The 19322-nt window shown below is 55.3% G+C and overlaps 5 protein-coding genes and 1 non-coding gene across 6 annotated transcripts; 5 read left to right on the top strand and 1 right to left on the bottom strand.

Moving 5' to 3' along the window:
- Window positions 1–280: 280 nt before the first annotated feature.
- F5144DRAFT_658400 (major facilitator superfamily domain-containing protein) lies at window positions 281–2916 on the bottom strand (the record flags this gene model as incomplete). The annotated part of the gene is made up of 5 exons (XM_066793208.1): window positions 2250–2916; window positions 1844–2113; window positions 1643–1690; window positions 1178–1591; window positions 281–1082 (listed from the first exon to the last, which is right to left on the bottom strand). Exons 1-5 carry the CDS (start codon window positions 2660–2662, stop codon window positions 281–283), a joined length of 1947 nt encoding a protein of 648 aa, XP_066640265.1. The 5' UTR covers window positions 2663–2916.
- Window positions 2917–5320: 2404 nt separating this feature from the next.
- F5144DRAFT_497524 (uncharacterized protein) lies at window positions 5321–5695 on the top strand (the record flags this gene model as incomplete). The annotated part of the gene is made up of 2 exons (XM_066786211.1): window positions 5321–5462; window positions 5526–5695. 2 exons carry the CDS (start codon window positions 5321–5323, stop codon window positions 5693–5695), a joined length of 312 nt encoding a protein of 103 aa, XP_066640264.1.
- A 2676-nt stretch (window positions 5696–8371) lies between these two features.
- Window positions 8372–11199, top strand: F5144DRAFT_364945 (Rho GTPase activation protein). The gene is made up of 5 exons (XM_066784425.1): window positions 8372–8709; window positions 8770–8903; window positions 8958–9206; window positions 9259–10852; window positions 10918–11199. Exons 1-5 carry the CDS (start codon window positions 8508–8510, stop codon window positions 11076–11078), a joined length of 2340 nt encoding a protein of 779 aa, XP_066640263.1. The 5' UTR covers window positions 8372–8507; the 3' UTR covers window positions 11079–11199.
- F5144DRAFT_364929 (uncharacterized protein) lies at window positions 11042–11951 on the top strand. The gene has a single exon (XM_066784424.1). The coding sequence runs from the start codon at window positions 11166–11168 to the stop codon at window positions 11826–11828; it is 663 nt and encodes a 220-aa protein (XP_066640262.1). The 5' UTR covers window positions 11042–11165; the 3' UTR covers window positions 11829–11951.
- Window positions 11952–13305: 1354 nt separating this feature from the next.
- Window positions 13306–13398, top strand: F5144DRAFT_t160. The gene has a single exon. It is a non-coding gene; the product is annotated as a tRNA-Lys (tRNA).
- A 3737-nt stretch (window positions 13399–17135) lies between these two features.
- On the top strand, window positions 17136–18443 carry F5144DRAFT_551056 (uncharacterized protein; the record flags this gene model as incomplete). Its single annotated transcript, XM_066787675.1, has 2 exons — window positions 17136–17294; window positions 17343–18443. 2 exons carry the CDS (start codon window positions 17136–17138, stop codon window positions 18441–18443), a joined length of 1260 nt encoding a protein of 419 aa, XP_066640261.1.
- Between the last annotated feature and the right edge of the window lie 879 nt (window positions 18444–19322).

Genomic DNA, 19322 nt, shown 5'->3' with positions numbered 1-19322 from the left:
TGTGTCTGGGTAAGTGAACCTTGCGGAAGTAAACACATCTGGTAATGTGGCAGAACCCGCCCAAGGCTTGCTGCGAATCATGGATGAATGGTTTGTTTAAGTGATATTGTTCTACTACAGACCAGCGTCAGCGATGGCGTGTGCCCAACCAAGAACGCACCGAACTGTCTCAATGACTACATTATGTATATAATTGTATATAATTACTTTTAACGCCTTGATCCAATCCAACCGCTTTTTAAACATCCAACACCCACCCTTTTACCCCCCCACCACCCCGTCAAGCCATCCTGGCCCCCTGCGCAGCCGCATGCTCCCTCTCCTCCTCCCCCTTCTTCCCCCCACCCCCCACCACAGATACAGGAGTCTCATTACCCTCCACAGCCGCAGCCGCCGCCAGCTTCTCCGCCCTCTCCCTCCTGGCCGCCAGCCTCGCCGCCCTCCTCTCCCCCCTCGCCTTCTCCTCCCGCATCTGCCTGATCACGCGACTCCGATCCCGGATCCGGTCCCCATAGCGATAAAACGCAAACGGGATCGGAATCAGCAGCACCTCCAGCAAGCCCAACAACGTCCCCGCCCACTGGGGCGTCAGCGCGGCATACATGGCGGGCCCGGCCAGCGGCAGCGCGGCGCCGAAGACGGAGCGCATGACGGCGTTGCCGGCCATGGCGGAGGCGGCGTAGATGCCGTAGGCGCCGGCGAGGTAGTTGGAGCCGTAGATGAAGGAGAGGGTGTTGCCCATGCCGAAGGGGATGCCGAAGGCGATGGGGATGGCGGGGTGGATGGTGGCGGGCAGGCAGGTCCAGCTGAAGACGAGCTGGCCTAAGGGGGTGAGGAGCGCGCCGATGCACATGACGAGTGCGGTGGCTTCGGGGGCGGCGCGGCCGGTGTCGGGGTCTTTTTTGGGCGAGTTGTTGATTAGGCGGCGCCAGACGGGTTCCATGGCGATGCCGAGGAGCGTGCCGATGCCGATGCCGAGGAAGGCGAGGCCGGTCATGGAGACGGACCAGCCGCGGTGTTGGGTGAAGACGATGGGGTAGGCAACGAAGCAGAGGTAGAGGATGCCGTAGATGACGGAGATCCTGGGTAAGGGGTTAGTTGGTTGGGGGTTGGGGTGGGGGTGGTGGTGGTGGTGGTGGTTTTAGGGGATTAAGGGACTCAGGGGGGAGGGACCGACCAGATGTTGAAGAACCACAAGATGGGCTCTGTTGCGGCGAGCACAAACGGTCGGCTGAGGTTGGTTTTGAGCAAGTCCAGGGTGGAGATGCGCTGGTCATGACGGCACCACCACCTGTCGTCACCCGTCTCCTTGCGCATCTTGGCCGCCTTCTTCTTGAGCAGCGCCGGCGCGTACGTCTCCTTGACCAGGGCCATCATGGCGACGGCGACGCCCGCAAGGATTAGGGCGATCCAGTTCGCCCAGCGCCACCCCAAGTACTCGTACACAAACCCCCCGATCAGCGGCCCTGTCACTGGCCCGTTTAGCGGGGCGATACTATACCACGACATGCACAACGCCAGCGTTTCGTGGCCGGCAATGTCGACCACCGTGCCGGGGCTGTTGGAAATCATGGCGGCGCCAAAGACGGCCCTGTGCGTGTTAGTTCGCGGGACCTTTTGTTTAGAAGGGTTGAAGACCTACCCAATAAACCGAACCACGACCAGTTCCGCCAGCCCGTTCGCCAGCCCACTGCAATACCGTCAGTCACCACACACTCCTCATAACCAACAAGTCCGACCCCGACAGGCAACCCCAAACGGCACCCACACAACCAAACACGCCAGAAACCACAAACCCCAACCCAAAAAAAAGCAGAAAAAGTAAAGCAAAGCCCCAACATACCAAGGCACAATCAACACCACAAACACCCCCAAACACACCAGATACACCACGCGCCGCCCGTAGATCTCGCTCATGGGGGCCACCACCACGCTGCCCGCCGCCAGACCCAGCAGGTAGGAGGTCAGGCCCAGGGTGGCCAGCGGGCGGCTGGTGACGCCAAACTCGGCCATGACCCCCGGGATGCTGGCCGTGTAGCTGGTCGAGTACAGCACCACCACCCAGGTGGCGTAGGATACGGAGAGCACGGTGTAGGCGCGGTACCAGAGGGGCCTGGGGGGGTGTTAGTTGTTGTTGGGGATGTGGGGGGGGTTGTATGTGGGTGTGGGTGTGGGTGTGTGTTGGGTGGAGGGAAGGGGGTGGGGAAAGGGGAGGGAAAGGGGGAGTGAGGTAAACAGTGGCAACTGACCAGTTCCGCGGATTCTCGGGGTCGTCGGCTTCGAGCGTGACTTCAAAGTCTGGCAAGCGGGAAGCTGAAGAGATGACCGAGGTGCGGGTGCGGGTGAGGTGGAGCGGGTCATTATTTTTGTTGTTTTGGTGGGCGCCATCGTCGTCGTCGTCGTCGTCAGGGTCGTCTGGCGGGAGCTGCTCGATGTCGGCACTGGAAAGGGGTCTCGCAAGGGCTTGCTCGAGAGGCTCAAGGGGGTCCGTGTCGGTGGAGGAGTGGGTGTGGGAGGTGGTGAGGCTCCGTCGGGTAACCGTGGTCAACACATCCTTCTCTAGGGCCGAAGAGGGGACCCGGTGGTCATGATGATGGGCCGGTGGGGTCTCGGGACGGGTAGCCGTGCTTTGTTTCTCTAGGTCTTGGGCATGGCCCGCCATGGTGTCCTCTATGGCCTCTCTCTACCCACAGCAGGAGTGACTCGGTACCTAATCTGGCGGTGTGATCCAAGTCCTGTGAGGTTCAGGACTGACTAGGCGAGGCAGTTTCTTGGAGCATCAACTCCTCAGAAGACAGAATAGCATCTCACAGCAGCACAGCGAGGGACAGGCACAAAAAGTTTGTTTTTCTACAAACAAGCCAAAAAAGTGGGATTGTGATGGGGTGGGATATGAAGGTTAAAAAAAACTCTAATGGCGACAGATTGGGCAATTAGCCGTTCTGAGTGATGAGTCGGCCGGGGGTAGGCCGGGTGTAGATACCTTACCTACTTAATGGGTCAGTCGGGTAAGAAAGTGAGAAAAGCACAAGTTCGGGGCCTCCATCCCGAGCAGGGCCTACCCGATCCCGATCCATCTCGCGTCTTCGCTCTTATCTTTTTTGTGAAGGTATCCTGCATGTACCGTACCGCGCCTGCCATTCCTGAGAGAGAGAGGGGGGTTCAGCCCTACTAGCGTGCCGAGGGAACCGGTTTTGGGTGGAGAATTATTCTCGGGAATCGAGTTCCACGCTGAACATAATCCACCGACAGACCAGAATCTCCAATATTGTGGTGTAGGTGTATGTATTTACATACATGCTCGAACTGAGCTCGCTGGGCTTCTTCTACTTGTAGAAGGGAACGCCAAAAACGCCTCCCGTTCCAGAACCGAGAGCCACTAGCCGGGGGCCTGGTTTCTTCCCCGCCAAACGAAAAAGCACGCCAATGCCGCGCTTGTCCCGGACCGAGCATGGCCGGGCAAAGCCCAGGCTCCTGCTGCCATCCGCTGATTAACTAGTGATGACAAACTCGTCAACGCACCGGTGCAGGAACGTGCAGAAGCGTGCAGCATTTCAGGAAGCGAGCGACCAACCTCGTGGGGCTCCACTTGACCCTCCACCGCCACCACCACTACCTGATCACCCCTTTCCCTTTTGCCCCTTCATCCCCGCTTGCCGAGGCATCGAAAAAGGCAACTTATCCTTTGGAGAAGTGGGGCAGCCGGCTCCGAGTCGCGGAGCGGAAGTCGGCACGGAGCGATGCCAAGGCGGATCGGCTCACTGGGCTGCGTCGGAACGCCGTGGCCTGCGATTGGCGACCGGACCCGGGCGCTGCGATTCGAGGCCCGGTTATGAATGAAGGGGGAAGGCAGTTTGATAATGTTGGTTAGGATCTGCCTGTGTGGGAATTGGGTGTGAAGGTGACTCGTCGCTAAGAAAAGACAGGAGGAAGAATGGGATTGGGCTGAGCTGCTGAGGATGGGATTTGGATCAATGGTTCGCTGACATGGCTGTGAGTGGGATGATGGGCTTAGGTTGAATCCTGTCGTGCTTATGGCGGTAGTGCTTCAACACTCGAGCTTGCGCCCATTTCATGACTGAAGACCGGTCTCGAGAGCTGCTTCAAGTTGGGAAGGGGGGCGAAGGTTGGCATCCTCTTCCCAAGGGCGTCGAGGCTGCCGGGCTCGGCCGTTGTTCCGGCTGGGTGTTGCGGTCTGAAGTATGTACTACGTTGGCATGAGAGCACGAAATGCGAAACCGCTCCCAGTCCCATCCATAGCTGACGCTCATAGCTAGCTCGTTGGATGTGTGCAGGGTCCGACTCGACGATATCACCACACGATGATTCGCACGAAAATAAAATCGTCGAGAAACTTCAAAGCAGAGGTGGTGCAACCACACCCGCCGGGACCGAAGTTGTGCTTGGGTGTCGGTTACAGAATCTCTGTACCTCATTGGCACCACAGCCGGTACGACTGGGGCCGGCATTTTGACAGCTGTGGTGGTAGAGACCTACATAACGACATGGCCCAACGTCTCGGGACTGCGACGGCGTCTTCGTCCGTCCTCGTGTCCGAGCCGTCATACGAGCTGGTTGTCTCGAGTTGTTGTGAGCCGGGGATAAGATGAAGCCCGACTCAAATGTGTGAAGATTGTCTCTCCTTCCCACACTCAGGCTCAGCTCGGCGGACGGCGTAATGCCGACCATTGAAATAACGATCGTGACTGATGCTGCTTGACCGTCCCGAGGCTCTGGGAAGGATGACGGGGGATGAGTGGACTGCGAAGCATGATTGGCTTGTTGGGCAACGCCGATGCCCGTGTGCTGGTCGACGCCGGCACCTGCAGCCCTGGGCCGTGTGATGATGCCGTGGCTGAACCAATGAGGGCTAGTTCCCGAGCCGTCCCCCATCCTTGGCTCAGTTGTTGCGCCGCCACATATTGTGCCTTCCTGGTCTGACTGTTTGACTTTCTGGCTTGTCTGACACTGGCCAGACACAAAAAAAAGTACGAGGCCGAGAGGCGAGAAATAAGCTCAACAGATTCGCTGTCTTATCATCCTATTGAGGAACTGTGCTGCTTGGCTCCCGTCCATGGGTTGCGAAGGTGGAGATGATGGGGTTGCTTTTTCCTCAGCGTCAAGATTTCGCATACCAGTTGCAACTTATCTACATACAAGTCCAGATTCCCGACATTGCTTCTCTCCTGGCCGAGATGCAAATAATCACACCGGCCGCCATTCACGATCCGCATGCTTTTCTATAAGTAGAAACCGTCGATCTGAAACCCGTTCGAGAGAAACACGAGACATTTGGCTAAGCCAAACTTGGCGCATCATCATGCTCATCCAGCGTCGGCTGTACGCATCGCGCTTTGTCGCAGTCCAGACGGCCCGAGCGACGAAACAATTTTATTTCATCGGGAATCCGCAGAAGCAATCGCAAGAGCTACTCGATCAGGTCTCTGGTGTCATGTTCCGTGGTTTTCGGGTGAAGCCGTCGCCATTGTTGTTGATAGTGATCTGTAAGATGAGATCCCCCACAGATAAATTGCCCTGCAAGGTGCGGGTTCCCCGCCAGTGCCCCTGTGGGTGTGGTTCAGAATCCACTGCGGGGTGTGAGCCCTCAAGTTGCATCACACCTCCCTCACCCGAAATAGGAGGGGTCTTGCCGGCCGATTTGCCGCTGCCGCCACGCGCCTTAGCCGCCCGCTAATATCCAATACCAAGGGCGTCGAAATTCGCCAGCCTAGAGCCGTTGGATTCTGGCATGGCCATTCGGATCGTCCCAACCGCGCGTTGCTGACCCAAGCCTCCACCCTTTCTTGTTGAGTGTGTTCGGTTCGGAGGGCTGCAACAACGAATGGAGGGGCAATGCCTTTCTGCCCCTGGCAGGTTCGAATGTGGGAGGGCTGGGGGTCTACCGGCTTGGCCAATCGTTTGGCTTCTTCCCCTTGTCACATGGATTGGTGGCCCCATCCGGCTGTCTCCATTCGGTAGCTCTCACATGGCTTTGCCCCTTCCCGCAAGGTCCCGAAACACCACCTCGATTCCTCTTGTTGCATCGCTAGTCAGGGACGCAACGCCCAATGCAGCACGCCGTTCCTTGATCGAATGCTCTTTGTCCCGGGAAGGCCGCCGTTGAGCAGGTTGATCAGAGCGATCCCTGGGCATCCCGTGGGAGCCGAGCAGCGCTAATGCCTGTAACTTACTAGTGCCGATGGCTGATGGGGTACTGGGGCCCTTGATTGCGCGACATGGGATGGCATGGAATGGGTGTGCACACTTTGACTAAAAAAAGCCAACACGAAAGGGGAGCAAGGAATCAAGACAGAACAAGTAAAAAAAAAACAAGGATGTCAAGGAAGCCGAGCAAATAAATAGAAGAAAAAGAAAAAAAGAAAAAAAAACCCCGAGTCAAATAAAAAGTACCTAGACACTGGGCTTTCGAATGGCTTTCTTTTCGTTCCTCTGGTCGAAGGTTTCGGCGGCACCTCCCTCCACTTAGAGCTCGGCTGTTTTTGGCCAGAGAGTTAACCAGCCGCCTTGTTTCCAGGCGGCAGGAGGCTTCGAGACGGCGTGGTAATATCAGCTCGCGGTATACTGAGAAATGTGGCTCGTACTCCAGAATATCATTTGACATTCCTTTCTGTCAGGTGCCACACAAACCCGATGTTTGAAAGCGGTTGAGGACGAGCTGATGCCAAGGACCGAAGGCTGGGCTGTTTGAGTTGAAACACGGCCGATTGTCTGTGGCCGTTCACGGACAAGTATTCGAATCCCTTCCCGCTTTCCTTGTCGCACTCATGATTTGATTTCATCTCGTTTCCCGCTTCTCTTCCGCTCCAGATAACGGGGTTTCTATCCTCTCGAACCTCTGTTGCGTTCTTTGGTTTTTGCCTCTTTCCTCCCACGGACGAACGGTCCACTTGAGGACAGGGGTGCGTCGCTCCCCGCCCGCACTGTGTCTAGCGCCGAACCGTTTGTCTTGGCGCTCCATTCTCCGTTCTGTCATGCAGGTCCCAGGGCCAACCTCGCCAGCATGGAGTCCCTGTTTGGGTGACAGACTCGGCCAGTTCGCACAAGTCAACGGGGAAAGCAAAGGAGAAGGGGTGAGGGAGGAGGATGCCAACAACAAAACCGAGATCAGATTAAGAAGCAAATATATACTAATCAGCTGAGTATGAATGTCAGCTGAAGGACGAGAGGCAGAGAGTACTAGCGCGATAGAGGTAGTCAGGGCAGGAACGACTAATAAGAGTGCCGGAAAGAGAAGGCTCAATTCGGCCAACCCTTACAAACATGGAGGAGAGGAGCAGCGCGATCGAAGCAGCAACCCAGAAGTTTTTGCAACGCGGACCCCCCACTTTCTCGTAATTATCGGTTCTATTGTTCTTGTATCCCATTATGCTATTGAGCGAATTACGAATACTTTGTTGTGCTTGGAAGTTTCTCTCGGCTTCACTGTTTGACCCCTGGGATGGCCGTCCAGGTAATATGCCGGCACCCGCGACAGGTCCAGGATCACAGTTCTCCCTTTAGACAATGCCCGTGGTATGGATGTGCCTATTTCAGAAATCAATCTCCATCAGCCGCTCTACAAGTACCTAAACCGGCCACGCAACCTTTAAGCCAGGCGAGGCAATCCCTTTCTCCCCCAATTCCCTTACCTTGCTCCAAGTCATATACCAGCGCCCCCCAATTTACTACGCCGGCGGACAAGAGTCGTATCGCTTTGGCTGCACAGTGCGCTTTCAGGTTCACCCCAACCGGAAGTTTTGCGGCGGGCCCACCACACCCCTGACGCACACCCACCCACCCATGAACCACCCTCCCACGCTCGCCCGAGCGTCGAGACACGCAGAGTTCGCACTCCCGTCGTTCATCCATTCACCACCTATCTCACCCTCCCTCACCAACTCTTGCAGCCAACGACACACACCAGGCTGCACTTAATCAGGCACTTCGAGCCTGCCCCCCTCTCATCTGCGCGACACATTCCAGTCCGGCATTTTTTTCCCCTGGAGAAGCAAACCGTTGCTCTCCACGTCTTGGACTCTCTTCGCTCCTACGCTCCTCCCCTTTGTGGCGCTCCTTCTGCCCCACTGACGAGCACTGAGACCCCCTTGTTGGGCCGAGCACGAACCACTCCAGCCGAGAGCGCGAACAAAGCCTCCGATCATTTGGTGTTTTCGACCAATTCCTCTCTCCAAACTCTATCCCTATCCGAACCTATCGCTCGACTCCGAATTTAATACCGGACAATCCCCGACCTCTCCCGAGTCAATTGGCGCATAGCACCGCTCAAACTGCGACCGTCAAAGCTTCCTTGAGACGTGTCGAGCAACCAAGTCCACGCCGAGCCCATCCCTATCCTCCCGCACATCGCACCTTAAAAGAACGCACTCGACATCAAAGAACACGGTCGCGCCCCTTGGCAACTGCCTACTTCCCGCCAATTCCATCTTGAGAGGCTTCGGGCCTGGCAGCCTGACCTTCTCTGATCGCCTGCGACGGCACCCGCCAACATGTCTGTCATGTTACAGACACCTTCTCGGGCTTCAACCGCTTCGTCTTCTTCATTCCAACCCATATCCCGCCAGAACACCATGTCCTCCTACGATGGCTCGCGGTCTGCCCGCCAGTCAAAGCGGTACTCCATGTCCGCCCTCTATATGTCCATGTCAGCCAATGAATCCGACCTGGTCATTGAAGACGAGCTTGCCAAAGGTGGGTTTTGATACACAGCGTACCGGGCCAATGATGGGCATTATATTGACTGCATTGCAGCACAAAAGGTTTTGAGGGATTTGAAATCCAAGATCTCGTCGCAGTCCAAGAAGAACTTTGTTCTCGAGAAGGATGTTCGCTACCTTGACTCCCGCATCGCTCTGCTGATCCAAAACCGGATGGCTTTGGAAGAGGTTCGTCCGATCCCTTTCGGTGCCTTGGGTTCTCCTGTACTGACGTTTCTGCAGCAAAACGAAGTCGCAAGTCACCTTGAAGACGCCACTGAGATGCAGGAGGGTGCCTTTCCGAACGACGACAAGACGCAAAAATACGGAAACTTGATGTTCCTGCTGCAGTCGGAGCCTAGACACATCGCCCATCTCTGCCGGCTAGTTTCCATGTCCGAGATTGATTCGCTCCTCCAGACCGTCATGTTCACCATCTACGGGAATCAGTACGAAAGCCGGGAAGAGCATCTGTTGTTGACCATGTTCCAGGTACGTGGCCTTCGGCTCGCATAGCGCTACCCTTGCTAACACCCTGCCACAGTCCGTCCTTACCTACCAGTTCGACAACACCCCTGAGTACTCGTCGCTTCTGCGCGCAAACACCCCCGTTTCGCGGATGATGACAACATACACGAGGAGAGGGCCGGGCCAGAGCTTCTTGAAGTCGGTGTTAGCCAACAGAATCAACAGCCTGATCGAACTCAAGGATCTGGATTTGGAGATCAACCCGCTCAAGGTTTACGAGCGCATGATCGAGCAGATCGAACAGGACACTGGAAGTCTGCCCGCATCGTTGCCCAAGGGCATTACCCAGGAACAGGCGGCCGAGAACCCACAGGTTCAAGCCATTATTGAGCCGCGCCTAACCATGCTCACCGAAATCGCCAACGGATTCCTGACGACTATTATCGAAGGCCTAGAGGAGGCGCCCTATGGCATCCGGTGGATCTGCAAGCAGATTCGGAGCCTGACCAAGAGGAAATACCCGGATGCGAACGACCAGATCATCTGCACTCTGATCGGCGGCTTTTTCTTCCTCCGCTTCATCAACCCGGCCATCGTCACGCCAAAGTCATACATGCTCATTGATGGGACGCCGGCCGACCGCCCGAGGAGGACGTTGACGCTCATCGCCAAGATGTTGCAGAACTTGGCTAACAAGCCGTCGTACGCCAAGGAACCGTACATGGCCAAGCTGCAACCCTTCATCCACCAGAACAAGGACCGGGTCAACAAGTTCATGCTGGACCTGTGCGAGGTGCAGGACTTTTATGAAAGCCTCGAGATGGACAACTATGTGGCCCTCTCCAAGAAGGACCTCGAGCTGTCCATCACCCTCAACGAAATCTACGCCATGCACTCCCTGATCGAGAAGCACACCGGAGAGCTTTGTAAGGACGAGAACTCCCACCTTGCTATCATCATGGCGGAGCTCGCCGGCGCACCGGCTCAGGTGCCGCGGAAGGAGAACAGGGTGGTCAACCTCCCGCTATACAGCAAGTGGGAGACCGCTATCGATGATCTCACGGCGGCGCTAGACATCACCCAAGAGGAGGTATTCTTCATGGAAGCAAAGTCCATCTTCGTGCAGATCTTACGAACGATCCCGGCAACGTCATCGGTAGCGAAGCGGCCGCTGCGTCTTGAACGCATCGCTGACGCCGCCGCAACGTCTAAGAACGACGCCGTCATGGTGCGCAAGGGTATCCGGGCGATGGAATTGCTCAGCCAGCTGCAGGAGCTCCGGGTCGTCGATAAGAGCGACGGATTCAGTCTCCTGCGGGACGAAGTGGAGCAGGAACTGCAGCATCTCGGCTCGCTCAAAGAGGGTGTGTTGACCGAGACGCAGAAGCTCGACGAGGTGTACAAGACCATCCGCGACCACAACTCGTACCTGGTCGGCCAGCTCGAGACGTACAAGAACTACCTGCACAACGTCCGCGGCCAGAGCGAGGGCACCCGCCGCAAGCAGCAGAAGCAGCAGGTGCTAGGCCCGTACAAGTTCACGCACCAGCAACTTGAGAAGGAGGGCGTGATCCAGAAGAGCAACGTTCCCGACAACCGGCGCGCCAACATCTACTTCAACTTCACCAGCCCGCTGCCGGGGACATTTGTTATTTCGCTGCACTACAAAGGTGAGTTCCCAGTACCGCTTCATATATCCTACCCCGAACCGTTTCCGCTAACAGTGTCTACGTAGGACGCAACCGCGGGTTGCTCGAGCTCGACCTGAAGCTGGACGACCTCCTGGAGATGCAGAAAGACAACCAGGACGATCTCGACCTGGAGTACGTCCAGTTCAACGTGCCCAAGGTGCTCGCGCTGCTCAACAAGCGGTTTGCCCGGAAGAAGGGGTGGTAGGGCGCCCGTCGTTCCCCGCGGCTTGACCACTACTACTGCTACTACTGCTTCTACTGTGTCGCGGTCCCGGCGCGGTAGGCTCGTGTAATGAACTTTTGGCTTGGAGACTGGGTAGCGCGAGGGCGGGCTTCTACCTGCCTCGTTAATCGGCGTTTTTCTTTCTTCATTTGTTTTCTAAGCGGCCGGTCGGTAGGTGGGTTGGTTGGCTGGCGGGTTGGGTGGTTGGGTTGGCTGGAAGGCTATGGGGGGAGGATGGTCTCTTCTTTTTTTTTTTTTCTTTTGTTGTTGGTTGGGTTTGATCCGTCGTCCTCTTGCTGTTATTGTTGGCGTGCCGGCCCTTGCACGGTACGGCACCTCCTTGATACCACTGTCGCCTGCTTGTTTGTCTGTTTTTTTCCCCGCGTTGATTTTCTTTTCCTTTTATTTTTTATTTTCCCCTCCTCTCGCCAATCGCGTTTGGTTTTGGCTTTGGCTCTGGCTCTGGCTTCTTTATCGATGAAAATACGGGACGAGGAGGGAAAGAAACCTATCTCGAACCTTTTCAGACTGCGCAGCGCTGCCATCGGTCTGAATGTGTCGATGTCATCGCCTTTGGCGTGGTTCGCCGGGTTTGCTCACGGCTTCGAAACAACTTCCTCGTCCTATGAATGGGATGGACTTACCAGGAATCTCTTCACTCTCCTGATTAATGGAATGCAATGGAATGGGAATGAACGCCTGGGGGGTGAGGGGGTGTGTGGATGGGGGTGAAGGGGGAGTTGGGTGGTTTGGTTGGTGGGTTGGTATGAAGAGATGTGATGCGCAGCGAAGGAGGGATTGGGCGGATGGAGTTGGGCGGGTTGGGTTGGCCGTGCGATAATAATGAGGGGACCGAAGATGAAAGCGAGGGCGCACGAGGAGGGGGCTACTACTTTTAGCTACGGCTAGGGTAGGGGACGGAAAGGGGGGATAGGGGGGATGTGATACGATAAGGTCTTTTTTTTTATGGTGGTTGAATGGGTTGGGAGGGCGGATTGTGTAATTTGCAGGCAGGCAGGCAGGCAGGTGCGGTGATTCGGCTGGTCCGGGGCGGCCCGCTGTCTTATCTCCTTTTTGGGGGAGGGGAGGGGAAGAATAACGTTCACGGAATGGTCTTTTTGTTGATGTTCGTTTCGTCTCTTGGGCCGTCTCGGGGAGGGGAGGGGAGAAGGGTTCCTTTGCTTGTGTTCTGCTGCTGCGGCGGCCTGTCCTTGTCGTCGTGTCCTGTCCTATGGTCGTTTCCTGTGGCAAGGTGGCGGGTCTAGGTGCGATGAGATATGTCTTGTTTTGTTCTGTGATGCACGATGGATTCGGATGGATTTGCTTCGGTTTTGGCTAGGTGGTGATTATGATGATGTTCCGAGGGGTTGTTATGTGTGTGGTTTGGGTACTTGTTGACTGTGACGTTTTATTCTTATTGATACCATTCTTGTTGGGTTGTTCTTGGAAGTAGTCTACAGACAGATAAGGGGGAATGATAGATAGATGCCACCGATTCTCGTTCATGGGCTGTCAGTGACCTGCATGTGTTTATTGTATCGCTCCCTCGGCGATTGGTGTGTGTCGAGGCGGTCTCTGTGATCCAGGTCCGTGAGGCGTTTGGTTGGGTGACCAACAAGACGTCGTTTGACGCTCCTTGTGGTTCTGGATCTGGGCCACGTGGAATCGGGATCGGTGGTCGTTGGTTGGTTATCAAATATGGTGGCGGATGCGAGGGCTGCATGGCATGTGATGTACATATGTAATGTAGGCAGGTATGTCTCACAGACGATGGGGCTTAACATCACGCCACTTCTGGGTATGATGCTGCATGCATGTAGGCTTGATTGCAAAAGTACCGGGGTTAGTTGCCGTTGATATTGGACTGTGTATGATGAGGCGAGAGGAGAGATGTGGTTCAGCCGATAGGTTGTCCCGTTTGGCCACCTCAACTCATACATTCACTTGGTCATATCGGGATCCCAAGCGCCTGGGTCCGGGACGAATGTCACGACGTGCAGTGGTCTTATTCCGCCGAACAAAAATGAGATAACCAACTTGAAATCGGCATTGAAAAGGGTTCGAAAATTGGCTGGGAATAGAATGGCGTAATAAACAATCCTTCTCGTGATCATCGTGGTGTGGCAGGAACTCAAGCCCTAGGTGGCGCACCTTCCCCCGCATTGTTTTACTGCTTGACTGGCAGTCCTCTCCAACACACAACTAGCCTGCCCGGCTAGCTCAATCGGTAGAGCGTGAGACTCTTAATTATCTCACGTAATCTCAGATCTCAAGGTTGTGGGTTCGACCCCCACGTCGGGCTCAATTCCCGGCAGTGATTGCCTCTCTTTTTTGCGGTTTTTTTTTTTTAAACTTTTTTGGATGGCAATTGATATACGGGCAGGGCACAATTGATACACGGGCAGGGCGTTATCCGGGCAGGGCAATGCAGAACCTCCTATTGGCTCAAAAACTTCTGTTAAGCAGGGGTTGCCCCATCAAAATCTTGCCGCATTCTCTCCAGATTTGCCAGCTGCCAGTGGTCTGCCAACTCCAACCGACGTCAAAGCATCGTCTTGTCTTCGCATGTCTATCAATCCCATAATGCCTCGCTTTTTCAACAGCTCCCGAAAGCGATCCCGAACAAGACAAGATATTGCCGGCCTGGATGAAGCGCAATCCCAACTCCAAAAGCGACTCCGACGCGATACCTCCGATGCGCGCGAGCAGACCAGGCCACTGTCTTCAAACAGCAGCTTAGGGCCGGACCCTGAGGAATGGTACGGCTATGGCGACGACAACGCCTTGTACAATCTCTTTGCGACCAATCCTCCGGCACATTTCACGACAATACCCCGACCCCATGGATCCCAAGGGTTAGACGAGCCCTGGTGGGAACTGCGCAACGACTCCGAGATATTTCTCTCCCTCGATTTCCCGATCCCCGCGAGACCAATGCACCATGTTAAGCTGGCCTTACCAGGCCCGGCTTTAAGTGAGCGAATGTAAGCACGACAAGATCTTTGAGCGGGGAAGTGGTGACAGCTGTCGGAAAATTTGAGCCAATAGGAGGTTCTGCATTGCCCTGCCCGGATAACGCCCTGCCCGTGTATCAATTGTGCCCTGCCCGTATATCAATTGCCTTTTGGATAACTAACAAAAAAGTGTTATGGTGTTGTGGGTGGTGTGGAGAAGGTTTTTTGGCTTAGGGTTAGGGTATCACAGGGCACAGAGGGTGAGGGTTTGGTTTGTTCTTTGACGGGTTGTGGGATGGCCACGTGCAGAGGTACGAGGGAAACACTCAACGGTACCACGTAAGAATCGGTTCTATCTGGTAAGGGATCCCAATGAGGTCATGGGATTCGGATACCGGGATCGAATTGTTTCTTGGCTTTGAGGGAGGACCGCAGGTGGTGTTGCGTAGGATATACACTGTATATATCCGCCTGTCTTTGAAAACATTGGCAGCTTTTGGCGGGCTGGTAATACCGACAGCGCGGAACAGCCCTTGATACTACATCCCATCGCATCAGTGAGGGTGACAAGAACAGGAGGGCGCTGTTTCTGCACGACCGCCGAACATGCAGCTGACGTTTGGGGGGCGCTTGTGGTCGGGAGCTTTGAGGATCGATCGGCAGCCCACGCGATCTTCGTTTGGTGTCACGTGGAAATGTTCGCTGATTCCAGTTGCCTAGCAAGTTTCGGCGTTAGGGATCGCCAAACCTTCCATCTTGTTTGGTCCTGGGTCTTCTTGAAGCTTACCTAGGTACTCGTCCGGGCCTACGAAATCGGCGATCCGACCATCGGGAACATTCGGAGACGTTGATTCGGATCCGAGCAGTGGCCAAATGGAATGGCCACCAGTACATGCATGCCAATTAGATCGCCGATTAGGTTCGCAGGCCCGACGAGTAACTACATAGGTATGTACATACACGGTTGAAAAGTACGAAGTAGTGTAGATGCAAGCAAGAAGTGGCGGGGCTTGGCATCCGCACAATGCCATACAGGGAAACATGGGATTCCACAAAGCCTGGGAGCTGGGCTTAGCACCGCGGAGCTATCCATTTGTCCCCCAACCTCCTCTTTTTTTCAGGTTTCATGGCCGGCGGCATATCCGCGACGGGTACCATGTTGACGGCTCAATCGCAATTGCTAGATTGGGTATACCGCAGCAGCGCAGACGTGCGCATCCCAGAAGTTGGCAGCCCAGTCGGGAAATGCGAATGCTAAAGCTTCTGAGCTGTCTTCGGTGTGGAGACAACCAAACAAAATAGCGGGGTATCCTTGGAAAGCTGCATTCTAGAAAGATGGGGGATCCCTTGATTGGGCAGGCGGACCGTTTGAGAGGTACCTAACAACCGAGAGCGATGCCCCGCTGGCCTCCGATGCTCCGGGCGAAAAGCTCCGGTAAAAGATGAGAAGAGGGGGCGGAGGGCCTTCGAGAGCTTCAAAGAGATTCGATTGATTAAAAACGACTTTTTGAGCGTGGCCTCCAGTTTTTCGGTCAATTGCTTCTGTGCTCTGCCCGCCGACGCGACAAGGAACGCGACCAGGTAAAGCTTCGATGATGCGCGGTCCGGTCTCCCGCAATTGCCCCTGGCCAAGTGGACCCGAGAGCCAGCCGAGCCAGATGCCTAACTACTGTGTAATGAGTTTAGAGCACATCCATGAACGGCAACACGGATTGCACGGGTTGCATTAGTTCCTCACACGCACTGCGGACGGAGAGGTTCGGCTTCGCCATGCATCAAGCGCAAAGCAATAATAACACCATTTCCCAGCTCGCCAGGGTTCCATTAAGTGTGGGGCTAAGGACAACGGGAGTTCGTCTCGTCAACTTCCCTACCTATTCCAGTTAGTTGCTAATGATAGTTAATTACTACGTCATTCTTACGAATCTAACAGGTGGTTGAACATGCTCACCACCACAAATCACCACCAAAGAGGGCGCACCGTTTGTGACGGGCAGTCTTCTATAGCAATTCTTCCAAAGACGAAGCTATCCAATTCCCCGACATTTTGCCTCCAATTCTAACGTATTCGTTAAGCGGATAAGGGTTGATGGATTGCAGAGAGATGGTGGTGTCGCTCTCCACCGACCTGCAGGGCCCGATGGCCTAGAACATCCCGTCTGACGTCGGCAGGGAGCCGTTGGACCCACAACCTCCGTGAGCCAATTGGGAAGACGAATAACTAATCACGGCCCAGGGGAGATTCACATGGAAGGCCATAGCGTTACTTCGTACGCCGTTAAGCAACCTGCTTCCATCTGCAGTCCAGTCGGGGCTCGCAACCGCCCAAGACGCGCCAGACTTCCATCATCTTCATCATGTCCATCACTAATTAAAGCAGCAAAATAAACCCAAAATGGATAATTCCAATTGTAAATTACCTAATGACCAGTCATTCGTACCGTTTTCTATCATATCTTGTTTAACTCACCCAAGCTGCTAAGGAAGAGTGGCATGCTCGAGTTTGTCTTCCTTGTTATTCATCGCATACCTACTACCTAACTAACATGGAGTCCCCGGGCACCTACCGCGCCAGATCGAGATCGTGGGGGTAGATCGAGAATCAAGATATGCCACCGATTTGGCTGTCAGGGCAGGAAGGGAAAGCAACCTAGCACGCAAGTTCCACTTGCCATATGCAAGTAAACAGACACGCTAAATCACCTGCCCACCACTGGCAGCTTCCAAAATCCCCAAAATTGCTACTTAAAAGCAACCAGGCAACTACCCTCTCCCTCTCCTTCTTCTCCTTCTTCCGTAACTCTTGTATCTTTCTGTCCAATTGTCCGACAGACACACACTTCACTTCCCATTTCCTAGCTCTGTCCAAGCCACTGTCGGACACACTCTTCCTTTTCACTTCCCTTTTCCTAGGTCTGTCCAAGTCAGTGTCAGATACACGGTTACACCCTTCCCTTTCCTTCTCTTAGCTCTGTCCAGGTGTCAGACACATCCTTCACTTCCCTTTTGTTAGGTCTGTCAAACCGGCAGACACACCTTTCACTTCCTTTTCCTTTTTATTAGTCCGGTTAGAAGATTAGAGGAGATGGAAGCACAATCTCCTCTTCGGACAAACTCCCAGTCCCACGCCGCAGCCGCAGCCGCGGCCCAAACAACCCGTCGCTCGCTTCCATCCAAGGCCAGTAAACCGGCAAGGAAAGCGGCAAACAAAGTGACAAAGGGAGAGAAGAAAGCCCCAACCCAGGTATGAACACACCCCGTTTCCTGTCCCATCACCGGCCTCTCCTGACAGTCTCACCCGGTACAGCATACGGAACGGGCGTATGTCGGCGCCTCGCGTCGGGCCGGCCGGGACCTGGAGGACCGCCTGGAGTCGGCGAGGAAAGCGTCCGAGACGCACTTCGATCTGACGGGGAAACATCTCCGGATAACGCGGGAGGCCGTCCTGGGCGATGAGCAGTACGAGAGCGAGGACGACGCTCGCGTACCCCGTCGCGCCACCGTGCCCGCCATCGCTGGGGACGACCACTTCGCGAAGGTGGAGGCCGCCTTCGACGAGTCATTTCCCGGCTACCGGGAGTACACATACAGGCGTCGTGCCCTCTCAGACACGACCAACCTGCACTCCCAGGCTGGCCCCGCCCTCCCGCCACCCCCGCCCCTCCCAGCTGTCTCGGCCGCTCCCCCCATGACGGGGATCTCGCCTCTGTCGGGTGAGCCCCCCATGCGCGGCCTCCCCTACTGTCCCCACCCCCACCCCCACCACCCCGGGCATCCCCACCCACCCCAACCCTCATCCTCGTCTCCCTTCCCGCCCATCCTCGCCCAGCCGCGCCCCCTCCCACCCGCCGTCGCCTACCCACCACCCCAGTTCACGTCCCCCTTCGACGACGTGGGCGGTGCTGCTGGGTATGGGTCACAACCCATGAGCGGTGGCGGCGTTGGTGTCGGTGTCGTTGCTGGGCAGGCGGGCTTTGGGTTGGGAAGTGCTGCTGGCGCTGTTGGGGTGGTGGGTTTTGCGGGGCAGGGTCCCCATCCCGGTCCCGGTCCCCAGGCGCCGCTGTTTGTTGGTGATGTTCGTACTGCCGCCGGCGACGGTACTACTTACCGTCTTACCAATGGCGCCGGTGCCGGTGGTCAGGCGGGCTGGCCTCCCGGACCCTCGATGTCCCGCCGGGTGGTGCCGCGATCGGGGCCGGTCCCGCCGTCGGTGCTGGTGTCGCCGGTGTCGCCGCGCTCGATGCCGCTGCCGCCGCTGCCGGAGGACATTGCTGTTGCCACCGGTGGTTTATTCGAGGAGATGATCGATCCGAGCCTCGAGTCGGCTCTCGGTCGCGTGGAACAGCCGCCCGTGGAGCGGTGGGAGGACTGGGTGAACTTGGATGGGGAGTAATGCTTCAAGGTGAAGCTTGGATGGGGAGTAATGCTTCAAGGTGGAACTTGGATGGAGAGTAATGCTTCAAGGTGAAAGATGTTTTGTGGTTCCCTGGTGTTGCCATTCTGGGGTTAATATCTAGAGGCGTTTGTTAGAAGGAGGGGAAAAGGGCGATACCCGGATGTTTTGCATAGTTTAGAGGAGTTCGGAGGTACTGAGCTAAAGTTAGTTGGGTTTGGAGATGGCATGGGTGGCTTTGGGCAGGCGTATGTTTGGGCAAGCACCTTACAGATGAACGACGCCCTAATCTGGTATTATGTGGAATTAGTTAGTAATGCTTAATAGCTTCACAACATTCCTTCTTATAAATCCCTTGTTTGGTAGCGTGAGGTTGGAGAGATCCGGACAGCAAGGTTATATATACGGTATGCAGGTACGGTAGTCGACAGCACTACAGATATGAGTATACTAGTACAACTTCATATACATGATACCACCGGAAGGAAATGATACCACCAGAAGGAAATGATACCACTAGAAGGAAATGATACCACCAGAAGGAAAATGATACAGTCAGAAGGAAAATGATACCTCCAGAAGGAAAGGCTCTTTTTGAGAGGTGGAATCAATAGGTCAGCCCGCCGACGTGAAAAGTCAGGGGAGATTGTGTAATTAATAAGTTCGAGAGGGAAATAATGAGCACAAGTGTTACCTTATAACTCTCATGATTCTCAAGACATCAGGTGAAGTTTGTGGGTCTATCTTGCCCTCACATTGGTATTCGATGTGATTCGAACCGTCCGAGCTTGGGGCCATTCCCATCGTGATGCTATCGTCACTGTTATCCGTCATATCAGCCCACAGCTACCCCTCCGCATCGGTGACCCCCTAGCTAGA

The sequence above is a fragment of the Chaetomium tenue genome (genome assembly GCF_020726465.1).
Source record: "Chaetomium tenue strain MPI-SDFR-AT-0079 chromosome Unknown F5144scaffold_6, whole genome shotgun sequence".
NCBI classification, from domain to species: domain Eukaryota; kingdom Fungi; phylum Ascomycota; class Sordariomycetes; order Sordariales; family Chaetomiaceae; genus Chaetomium; species Chaetomium tenue.
Note: the sequence above shows the minus strand (reverse complement) of the source record. Positions and strands in the feature narration are given on the sequence as shown.

Coding starts and splice junctions, on each gene's coding strand:
- F5144DRAFT_364945 (XM_066784425.1), top strand. CDS start 8,508: ATGTCTGTCATGTTACAGACACCTTCTCGGGCTTCAACCGCTTCGTCT. Junction 9,207..9,258: donor TGTTGTTGACCATGTTCCAG/GTACGTGGCCTT, acceptor ACCCTGCCACAG/TCCGTCCTTACCTACCAGTT. Junction 10,853..10,917: donor TATTTCGCTGCACTACAAAG/GTGAGTTCCCAG, acceptor GTGTCTACGTAG/GACGCAACCGCGGGTTGCTC.
- F5144DRAFT_364929 (XM_066784424.1), top strand. CDS start 11,166: ATGAACTTTTGGCTTGGAGACTGGGTAGCGCGAGGGCGGGCTTCTACC.